This window comes from Orycteropus afer, unplaced genomic scaffold (assembly GCF_000298275.1).
Source record: "Orycteropus afer afer isolate SDZICR_OR568_19922 unplaced genomic scaffold, OryAfe1.0 scaffold00184, whole genome shotgun sequence".
NCBI classification, from domain to species: domain Eukaryota; kingdom Metazoa; phylum Chordata; class Mammalia; order Tubulidentata; family Orycteropodidae; genus Orycteropus; species Orycteropus afer.
The window spans coordinates 5,137,119-5,149,279 of record NW_006921771.1 but is presented as its reverse complement, the minus strand read 5'-3'; the positions used below and the strand labels follow the sequence as shown (position 1 = coordinate 5,149,279).

The 12,161-nt window shown below is 35.9% G+C and overlaps 1 protein-coding gene across 1 annotated transcript in view; it reads right to left on the bottom strand.

Moving 5' to 3' along the window:
- Positions 1-1,953: 1,953 nt before the first annotated feature.
- The window catches only part of SLC35A5 (solute carrier family 35 member A5), a 21,676-nt gene continuing 11,468 nt past the window's right edge, over positions 1,954-12,161 (bottom strand). Inside the window, exons 4-6 of the mRNA XM_042781854.1 lie at positions 11,831-11,898; positions 3,911-4,691; positions 1,954-2,022 (exon numbers count right to left, since the gene is read on the bottom strand). Of these exons, the coding sequence (XP_042637788.1) occupies positions 1,954-2,022; positions 3,911-4,691; positions 11,831-11,898 (918 nt within the window). The remainder of the gene's footprint in view (positions 2,023-3,910; positions 4,692-11,830; positions 11,899-12,161) is intronic.

Sequence of the window (12,161 nt, the reverse complement as noted above, 5' to 3'; positions counted from 1 at the left end):
AAGCACTTTCTTCTCATAGTCTCACCCAATCACTGTAGATGTTACAAAGCTATGGCTAGAAAAGCCATATTAAGTAATTCACTGCACTGCACAGATGGAAGCTTTCTCCACTATCTTCAATATAACAGGGGGAAAAATAATCCATTAAATACTTTGTTCAGATTTAGAGAATTTCTCTCCTATTTATGAAACTGATTGTTTATCACCTAAGATACTTTCATTGTTCCATTTTTGAAGGAAGTCTAAGATTTAAACATTCTCCACACCTCAAATAATTTTTTTTAGTATGACAGGTATACAATATGAAAAAAAATATAGTATTTTCTCTAAGAAACCCTGGTGGTGCACTAGTTAAGTACTCAGCTGCTAACTGAAAGGTTGGTGGTTCAAATTCACCAGCCACTACATGGGAAAAAGATGTGGTAGTTTGCTTCTATAAATACGGAAAACTTAGAAACCCTATGGGACAGTTCTAGTTACTCTGTCATACATGATGATTATGAGTCAGAATCAAATTGACGGCAAGAGATTTTTTTTTTAATTTTATATTTATTTGTATGAATATTAAGTGAAAGAAGAGAAGAAATGCCTATAGGCTGTGTTAAAGTAACACTTTAAAGTTCACAGTCACAGTGTAGTACCCAGTAAATATAATGCATTATATTAGCTAAAGCCTACCCTTTTCCTATCACCATCTAGCTGCATGACATTGGACAAGTCACTTCTGTTTTCTCATTTTTTTTCATTTTCTATCATCTGACTTCTCTACCTTATAAAGTCAATATGCTGCATGCAAAACCAACTCAAAAAATATCATGCATTGTAAGTGCAGAAAACTATTACTGTAAAATACTTTATTTTACTGGCTTTTAGAATAACACGACTCATATTTCAAGGAATGTCAACACATGTTTGCAAATTAATCTCTTTAAAAGGAATTCTTGAAACAAAATGTGGATAAACTTTTGAATGGAAACATAATTGACTCTGTAAACTTTCACCTAAATCACAATAAAAAGTTTAAAATAAATAAATAAAAGGAATTCTTAAGCATTTGTCTTACTGACAAAATTGTATCATTCTAAAGTCATCTTAACTTTGGGGAACAGGATATGACATAAAGACACAAAATAATCACAAGCTCCAATTAATACACAGTAAAATGAAATGCTTCCTTATTAATTTTCCAAAACGTAATGATGCCAGAGTAATGAGATCAAGATTTTGTGATACATAACTGAGGAGAAAACAAACAAACAACATGGCTTGTACAACTGAATTAAATTACAAGCAATAACTGGTGAATGGGAAACTTTCACTTAAACTAAAGCTTATTCATGCAGAAAAACATCAAAAGGAAATAACTAAAACCCAATTTCCCTCAAATACCTAAAAATTGTTCTTCACAACATTCAGCATAGAGTACCTTACCCCAAAATATGTGGTGTAGCCAGATAATTTATGTCCTCCAGCCAATAGAGATCTGTTTTATAATTACAGAATGAGTATCTCTAAGGCCTCAGAATTCAAGCAACAACCTATGTAATGTCTGTAATTATAAAAAAGAGAAGAATGGCATGTAGACTAGCACTACATAACTATTAACGTCTGGCAAACTGATCTCTATTTGTCAATTTATAAGGTACAGCTAACATGATTGCTTCAAGCTTTTTGGAACTTTGAAGACAAAGGAAACAATCTGCAAATATATCTTGTTGACTTATCAAGTACTGGGCTATTGCTACAGTCTCTATCGTATTAAGTCTATGACAGTTCTTTAGAACTTTTCAGTCTCTAGGTACTTTAAGCCTTGGATGGAACTGTTTAGGGGTGCTTAGATATGTGCAAAGAGTATTATATTTTAGAAACATTCTTAGCTTATCACCATGAAAAGATAAATATTACAAACATAAAAATTAGGTTTGTGAGAGCTGCCAATTATATGAGTACCAATTAGAAAGTCTCTTCATCTGACTCATTATCACTCTTGGGTTTGGTAAGTCTTTCCAGTTCTTCTCCATCCTAAAAGGAAACATATGAAATCATCAATTAATTAAAACAAAACTAGACATATACTATTTTTAATGATTGCTCAACAATAATTTATTCATAAGTCATAGGTCATATTTAATTAAAGCAAAAGTATATATTGCTTAATGTCCATGAAATGTTCTGTGAGATAGGATGCTACATGATTAGGACTTTGTGTGAAGTTTGGGAGTCAGCTTCATCATCCTTGTGGCCACTGCTATTGCTGTTGCTGTGAGAGCTGCTGCTGCTAGAGCTGCTGGTGGAAGCTGATGGAATGGGTGGGGGCAGCGGTGGCAACAGGAGCTGAGCATACCCACCCCCACCTGCTATTCAGCCTGCCTTAATGGCAGGAGTGGTCAGGGCTCTGCAGCCTCCACTACCGCTGCCTGCCTGCCAACCATAAAGCCTGAGAGCCCACTTCCAGAGCCATCTCTTCTGCCTTATCTGCCTGTATCCCACCTGTGCTCCAGTGCTACAAAAGTGGGGGTTTGGGGTCTTTCAAAACACTAGGAGAAAATAATGAACAAAAATAAGGCTGCTCATCCCCTTTATATAAAACAAAACAACCTAACAGGACCACCAATGTATGCACAGCAGGCACTGCCTGAGAGGACATTAAATAATGCATACCTGTATAAATATAATATTATAAACTAAACTTAAATAAATTCTTAAGTTCTTGGAAAGTTAATTTTAGGAGTTGTTGTATACAGAGATAAAAAAAAAATGAAATGCAATATTTGGATTTCAAAATTAACAGTAGAAACAAGAGCACCCTCTGCTGGTCTTGACAATACTTACCTAAAGGGTGGACCAAAAAAACCAAATTGACTGCCATCAAGTCGATTCCGACTGATAGCAACACCCTTTGGGTTTCCAAGGTGGTAAATCTTTACGGCAGTAGATTACCCAGTCCTCCTTGGAGAAAGATATAAATTTGGCCTTGTTACCTACATTTGATTTTCCTTTGGTTAAAAAGTAGGGCAAACAGTGTTATCAGTCTGTTGGAAAAGAATAAAGGACTTCTGAGGGCAGATATTTGGAACCTACACTTCCAATTTTTCATCCTAAGAATCCACTGTGTTACCACGTCAGAGGCATTATACCAAGCTATACTGCCTCATGAACTCTATTAAACAATACCTTAATTTTCCCACTAAGTGAAATGTTAATATATGAAATTATTTCATATTTTGTGTTCACAAAAATTGAAATCTATTTTACCATTTAAACATATATTTAATCCTTTAATTGTACCTCCAAAAGATCATTATTGATTCAATTGCTAATAACATGACTGACCCTTCTAACAACAACTACATGCAACTAGAAGATACTTGTCTAGAAGACATTTTTCTCATACTTGCGAAAATCTCTTTGAAAACCTCCTTCTTATTGGGATTAATAGGCCTTGCTCTTCTGGCACACTGGTTTATCAGTAACTACAGAGAGAATCAAGGGGCCAAGTTCTCTAACAAGATTTGTCAATGCATAAGATCAAGTTTTCTTACAAACAAGGCTTGCCTCCTTAACCAGAGTAGAGTAGAAAAAGCAGTAAACCAGGAGTCAGGCTCCATGGGCCTAACTTACCGGCTATAAACCACTTAGCCTCTGAGTTACTTTCTGGATAATTTGTGAGGCATCATCCAACTCTGTGATAAACCTAACTCTAAGGTCCTGGAGGCCATGATTTATATTTTCTACACTTGACAATATTTATCACAAGCCCTTGCACACATAAGAAGTTCAATGAATGTTGCTTGACTGATTTTTAAAAGTCACAGATAACTAATATATTGTGATAAATCAGATCTTTATTTCTGCATAATCATACTTGGAATTTGAGAAAAGACAAAAAAGCAGCATCCTCACAACTTACCCCACTGGAGCGCTCCCAAAGACTGGCACTCAGATTTCGGATCCTGTCTTGCCTTGGTACATATTCTAGACCTTGAGACTTGCTGGCCTTATAAATAAATATTGAGAGAAGGACTGATGGGGCTTCCAAGAAAAACTCCAGGGAGGGCCTGAAGTCAAACACCAGGACAGATACTGTTGTTATAATGACAGTGGTTATCTGGGCCATTAAAACATGGAACATGTTATCCAGGAACTTTAGGATGAAAGCCACTGAGAGACCCTGAAATGCAGTGACAAAAATAAGGGCTACTGAAAATGCATTGTGGCCATAAAAAAACCCACAATTCTTAATCTGATCATGGTTACTCCTCTGAAGGGCCAAGGTGAGTGCGTTAAAAAGAATGCCAAAGAAATAGAGTTTGCTGTTCTGTATGAAGATGCTTTCAGTGAGCTGGTCCCCTTGCTTCAGTATCTTTTCATTATAGATGTTGGCCATTGAAGAAATGAAACACTGGACTATAATAAGAATATGGCCTAAACCAAGACGGAAGTGATTAAACACGTTGGCTGTAGTGTTCCACTTAGCTTCAGGAAAAGTCCATTCCTTTGCTGTGCCATTGTCTTTTCTCAGGTGCTCATGTTTGAAAAGCAGACAGGAATTAGATGGGCGGAAGAAGACATCATGATGAAATCCATGTCCTGCCAAGTTCTGCTGTGATGTTTTGGTTCCAGCAGTCAGGGCCACAATAGACAAAAACAGAATCAAGAGGGAAGCCCACTGTATCCAGTTTAGGTGCTGCCTGTTCAAAGATGAAAAACAAGATTTCACTGCTGTTTTCTTTTGCTATATAAATAATTTCTACTGACAACTCAAACAGATGCTTGAGTACTTGGTTGGCTAAACTACACTTACTGCTAGCATTCCCCACAATTTAAGCTTAAAGGAAACCCTGTGGGTGCCTCTGCTGCTAATCCTGGCATTTTTATTTACTTTCCTAATAGCTGTCCCTTAAAGCCAGTGAGTCATTTCTCCTCTTTGAAGATTTCTGCTCATCTTTTGCGTTAACTAAGGCTCCCTTTTCCTTCCAGAGGTGTTTGTAGGCCTAGACAGAATATATTACTACATAAATAATAATTACTAATTTGCCTGATAACTTATTATCTGCTGTAAAGTAAATTTTAACAGGGATTCTTAACCTGAAGTTCATGAACCAGAAAGTATGTGGACAAGCTTCAGGAACCTGTAAATTCTTGTAATGTTTTCAAAACCTTCTATGTAGGTGAATTTTCCCCTGCTGGGGAGATTCTTCAAGGCTCTGTCAAATCTTCAAAGGTGTTCATGAGTCAAAAAAGATTTGGAGAGAAAGCTAACTCCTAGATCTATGATCTAATCACAAAATATTATTCAGCAAACTTCTAGTTCATTAAGCAAGGGGAAAAAAAAAAATCCTTTGAGCAGTTTCATAGTTCATCAAGTTCTAAGAATGCTTTTTTTAAAGGGAGGGGCTAACAACAAACTCATGGCTATAGAGGACATGTATTATGATTATTCCATTTTGTTGATTTATTCAACAGACATTTAATGGGCAGCCATTATGTTCCAGAAACTCTGGGAAAATCAAGAAGATCTGACCTCCATCCTCAGAATTTGAAGGACAACCATGAAACTAACTAATGACAATGTGTTCTTGTTGTTAGGTGCCATTGAGTCGTTTTCGACTCATAGCGACCCCATGCACAGCACAATGAAACACTGCCTGATCCCACACCAGCTCCATGATTCCTACCATACTTGAGCCCATCGTCGCAGCCACCATGTCAATATAATGTATAGTAAGTGATACAAGGAGAGGTTTATACATGGAAAGCTGCTGAGATAGAGAGGAAGGAATCAGGTATGACTTCAAAGAGAAAATGGCACTTGAGGTGACAGACGATAACTAAATTGGAGTTTGTCATGTTAAAAAGGAGTGAGTGGATGTAACAGGCAGAGGGAAAAAAGGGTCTACAAAAAGGCACATAAGATAGCAGAAAAGAGAGTAGACAAAGGCAGAGATGAAAAATGGACGGCCAATTTTCAGAATTTTAAAAACTAGTTTTTCAACTTAAGACTACCTATAGTATCACAGATAAATGAGGTAATGATATAATCTATTGTTCCTTTAGATTTCAATTCTGACAACTGTGTATTTTTCAATGACATTGACATTGAAAAAATAAAAAGAGAACTAACTAAACACTTAAGCTAAACAGTACCTACTGCAAACAATTACTTATTCAAAGTAACATTTCAAAAATCATTAAGGATAAGGCTGAAAATGGTGGATTTTCAACAAAAAAAAATTACCTTGTAGAGTTGGCTGAGGATCTGAGCTCTTACAAATGACCACTGATTGTGTACAGAGGAGTTTGCTCCTCACAGTGTATTCAACTCAACATAGTAGTTCATTTAGTTGATTCTCTTCTTTGCTCCTATAAGCATTCTGATTGGTGCTCAAAGCAAGAGGTTAGAAAGCTACCCTGAGTGCCTCTCCCCTCCTACCACAAATTGTTCAGAGTCTGTTTCTAAATGTGTTTTTCCCAGGTGATGTTACTGTATGTATATGTGTGTGTGTGTATATATATAGTACATATTATTTAAAGTGATAAACTATGAGTGGAAAAACTATGTTGAGCAATTTGGAAAGACTAGTTAAAGATGAATCACTCACAACATAAAAAAACTGCATTTGAATTAGGTATAGGTGAGCGAATTATAAAAGATTAGAGAACAGATAATAAAACTCTAGGAGAATTCTACCTAAAAATTATTTTTAAGGACTTGTTCCACTTTAAAGAAACTGAAACCAGAAATCATGGATGATGCATAATGAGGCTTCATGTAAGAAAAATTCAAAGAACTCCAACAAACAAACCTACCTACACTCAAAGGAAAAGCCTTAGCTTTACATCAAAAAGAATGAATGAATACATGTACATTTGCATATTTTAAAATAAATTAAGCTATCTATTTTGTATTATAATTCTCCGCTTTGAGTTCTTCTAGTAACTGGGTAAGGAAATACAAGTTGTTTTTGACAAGAACACTTCCACCATATTTGGTGGTAGTAAGCCAGAACAGAACATGAAAACAATTAAGTGGAAAAACCTGCATGATTACTTTCTCAGGAAAGTACACATAACACATTTCTTAGTAGCACAGAGTGATCAGGAGCAGAGTTAGGAGAAATTATAAAGATTATCACATGAATGGATGATATTGGAAAAAATGCCTATACTACTAAGTGGCACCATTCTTGATTCTTCTGCTGGTTTAGACAGTCCCTAAGTTTTACTGTAACTTCCAAGACATCTATCATATGTTTCAAAATATTCCTTAATGATTTAATGATTTTTTTTCCATAGCCTCTCTTTGAAAATGTTGGGGAAACTTATATATATTGTCTTTGTAAAGGTAAGTGCTGCTCTTGGCTACCTTTTGCCCAAATACTCAATGTTCAGGTTGATAAAATTTCCCAAAGCCAAGGCAAACAAGATTATACAAAAAAGATTATACAATGACTGCCCTGTTTTCCTTTGAACCAGTGGATATACTTCAACGAGCAAATCAGTATATTCAGTTTCTCCAGAAAAGATAATAGGGCATTAGAATGGTAATACTTTTCTTTTCCTGCTTTTAAATTCCTCCAAGTAGTCTTTGCATTAGTCACTAGGCTTATTTTTTCCTACTTCTGTAGCCTCATATTCTTTATCTGTAGGGGAAACAACGTTTGATGGCTCTGCTAGAGTCAGGTATACAAAACAACAGCTTTACTATTCTAAATGAAAAATGAATTATTCATGGCAAAAAAATTAAGAATATATGATAGAACACTTAAACTGCTATGTCTACATCAAGATTTCACTGCCAATGGCAAGACACTCAAAGGATTTATGAAGGATAGATTAGAGAACCACCACCAACCAACATACACACAAATGAAAAAAATCAAAATAGAACAATCTTAAATTGATTTAAAATGTAATAAAAGCTAGTATTTAAATGGCAGATAGTATTGATTACCACAATATTTTATCTACTATTTAGGGTAGATTCAGTGTTTATTTTTGAATCAGTCAAATTAAGACCTACCCAGTGAGCTAAATTGGTGCCTGTGGAAATAGAAACAATGGAGTGGTTTTATTGTTTCTCAAATGTAAATAACTTCCTTAAATGTAAATAAGGATTTAGACATAGAGATTTTAAAAACAAAGCAAAGGCATATTTAAGAATTTATACTATTGCACTTAAGATTGTGCTCTAAGTAAGTTCCAATGATCCTAGATTAGATTAAGTCTCAAAATGAACGTGTCACAGAGTACCTTGAACTTTACAAATGAGAGTTCTCCAAAATAACTTCTATATGGCACTCATTATTTATTAAAATATATATTATAAAAAAATGTGTTCATTTTTTATGTCAGTAGAGAACACTGTAGGAGCTCTGGTAGCATAGCGCCTAAAGCACTTGCCTGCTAACCAGAAGGCTGGCGGTTCAAACCGCAATCTACTTCCACAGTGATACCACCTCAGAAACCCAAGGAGGGTTGCTATGAGTTGGGTCTGACTCCACAGCACATAACAACAACAGGGAACACTATTAGATAGGTAAACATAAATAATGACTTGGGTGAAGAGAAGGGCAATGTACTAAATGTGAGTGATCAACATGGTGGCACTGAGGAAGAGGAAGACAGAGAGAGGTACATGGGAAGTGCAGACAACAAAGATGAAGCCTTTTGCCCATACAGTACTGCATTGTCAGTGAAGGCAAACATGGGTTTACGGATGGACAGGTGGGTGGACAGGCTAAACTATTAGGTATGTCTTTGAAGTGGGGAGTGTACCCAAGACCATATATAGGGTTGGCAGACAATGGTTCTACAAGTGTATTTGTATGTTCTGTAAGAATTCCCAGGTGTATAGTAGAGCTGACAAGGGACAAGGTTGTAGTCATTTCTTGGTCACACCTAGCTACCCACAGGGACCGAGTAGTTGAACCTGTGGGCTCAGGACCATAGTCACAGGGGACATCAAGCTCAACTGGCATAACATACTACACAAAACATTGTTCTACCTCCTACTTCGGCAGGTAGCAACTGGGATCTTAAAATTTTGTAAGCAGCCATCTAGATGCAATGATGGGTCTCTCCTCATCCAGAGCAAAGAATGAGGAAAACCAAAGATTCATGGAAACAATTAGTCCTTGCGACTGGTACACCATGTGCTCCACAGCCTATACAAGAAGAACCAGAAGAACTAGATGGTGCCCAGCTACCACTGTCAACCACTCAGAGAGGGAATCTATGTAGGAGATCCTGGATAGAGAGGGAGAAAAATGTGGACCAAAACTCAAAATAATATTGGGGAAAAAAAAAGGGGCCTGGGTTTGCTGGTCTGATAGAGCCTGGTGGAACCACTGAGACTACGGCCCCTAGCTGCCCTTCAGATCTGGAATTGAACCCACATCTGTGGCTTCCAGCCCAATAAGAGGTGAACATTTACCTAAGGTAGCTACACTGCTTGGAGAGAACAATCATGGGAGAAAGGTCTGTTTATGCACAGGAAGACAGCTCAGGGAGCAGGAGTGCATGGAAGGATGGATACAGAGAAGAGGTAACTATTGGGAGGAAGTGGGAGGGGAGCTGTTGCATTGGGATAAATTGTAGTCAATGTCATGAGACAAAGTGTATGTGAACTGCTGTATGGAAAGTGAATTTGTGTTGTAAACTTTGACCCAAATCACAATTAAAAAAAAAAAAAAAAAGAATTTATACTATTGCACTAAAGATTAAGTGGTAAAGTATGTGAAAAAAAAATTAACTATAAAATTTATGTTAATTAAAACTAGCAATAATTCAATCAATATTGTTATAATTAGTAATACTAAAAGTAAAATTTTACATTTGCAGTATAGATTTTGATTTGGCTAACCTAAGAATTAACTTTTTTAATGCAAATAGTTAAATGCTTAAAAATTTTAATAGGCGATATTTGCTATAGGGCAGAGCTAGGGCTACTGGCCAGTTTCAAATGGGGCAATCTATACATTCTATCTTCTTTGCTAAATTCAATTTTAAATTGATATCATTTTTACATAATACTTGTATATTACACAATAACTTACACAATACCATGTGTACACATGAATTATCATTTCATAGAAAAAAGTTCTTTTTACTCTGAAATTATATTTTTGAGTCCTCTGCTCCCTTATTAAACAAAGAGCACTTTACTATGTCTTTCAGTCATTTTTTTTTTTCCCTTTTTGGAAAGACATTTCTTATTTTAACACAGGAATCAATGTAAAAATATCATTTCTTACATTCATTTTCTCAGAAGTCAACTTTTTATTCTTCAAAGTGAGCTACATGTTGATTTCCATAACATTTTGAACAGCATTCTTTAAACTGCTAAATAATTATTTTCATAATTCATACCTAAAATGAAGAACATGCTGCATAAACAAATGTCAATGTACTTTAACATTTAAACTGGACTAACTGTAATCTTCATTTTTTTTTTGCTTCCCATCTCCCGTAACTATTGAATTGAATGTTTCCTCAGGGTAAAAGAAAATGTTTCAGGAATTCCATATATCAAAGAGCACTGGATTCATTAATTCACAACTGAATTTACTTTCAGGCCTATATGCCAATTCATTCTTCCTTCTCTGTACATAAATTATGCAAGAAAACACTCTCACATAGCACAGTGAGAAACAAGAAATTAAAAAGTGAAAGTAAATGTAAAATTAAAATAACCACAACACATGTGACAAGAAGGTGCTTTTATTTTTATCATCATCATCAACATCATCCTTATATAGCAAATTAAGCTGTAGTTAAATATCCAGATCTGGTATTACTCACTTCCTCAGGATACCCAGGGAACTCTGGTGGTGTGATGGTGTAGTGCCTAAGGCATCTGACTGCTAATCACAAGGCTGGAGGCTCAAACCCACCAGCCACTCCTCAAAAGCAAAGTTGGGCAATCTACTTCCCTAGTGATACTGGCTCAGAAACTCAAGGAGGGGTTGCTATGAGTCAGATCTTAGGATATCCTAAGGAGCTCTGATGGTGTAGTGGGTAAAGCATTTGGCAGCTAAACAGATGTTAAGAAGTTCAAACCCACCAGCTGCTCCATGGAAGGAAGACGGGGCAATCTATTTCTGTAAAGATTTATAGCCTCGGAAACCCAACGGGGGTCACTATGAGTCAGAATCAACTTGATGGCAGTGAATTTGGTTTTTTGGTTTAGGATATGCCTGGTCTTTCCTTGGAAGCAGAGCCTATTTACCTAAAAATGTTTATAGTATTCAGCGGTCCTTTTGGAGCTAGGAAAGACTGATGAAGGCATTTTCAAAAATTTAAAACCTATCAGTCTTACTCTCTAACCTAAACTACAAACTTTATGTATGATTTCTCATGCAATCCTCTACTAGTTAAAGCTTAAATCACGTATTCATCTCAAGAATTTTAATGAAGAATTTGTCACTCTTTCTTATCTCAAAATTCTAAATAACAAATATGTTAATCCTAGCAACCTCTTGGTTTCCCATTAAAGCACAGAGATTCTGCTGAAGAAAAAGCAGCTCATAAATTCTTTGTTTCAAACCTGGCATTAAAATTTAAGATACCAATTATAACTCAGTCAATTATGTATATGTTTTTTATGAGATGCTCAAAACTTTCCTCCATCTTATTACAGAGGATTCAGTCAGACTAGTCTTGGAGCAGCTTTCCAGATAGGTTAAACAGCTTTCTTCATACACAAAGCCAATTAGGAATAAAACCTCGGCTTTGGGGCTCTGAAGGCTCAGTACTCTGGGTATTATCAACTGAAATCAGGCTGCGACATTTTAAAGTATGATTTATACTTTCACAGCAAGTTACTTACTTCAGCACTATCCTGAATAGAAGAGCTGTTGTTATAATGCTAAAATTTGAGAAGATAACAGCCATGGCCTAGAAAGAGAGAGAAGATAGAATTACAATTCAAACAAAGAACTGACCTCAAAAATCTACCAGCTTGTTGGTTCACCTGACAAAAAAAGCTTTCTGATCAAAAACCAGAGGGGTGATTAGGGGAGCTGTTTCACGAGAGGATTAAATTCTATTTTTATTGCTTGTTAAATTTATTCAGATATGATCAAAATATTGCAAAGGCTTTGAAAATCTGTGTTTAAATCCAGCGAATGCTTGTAAAAATAATCTGTATGTGCAGACCT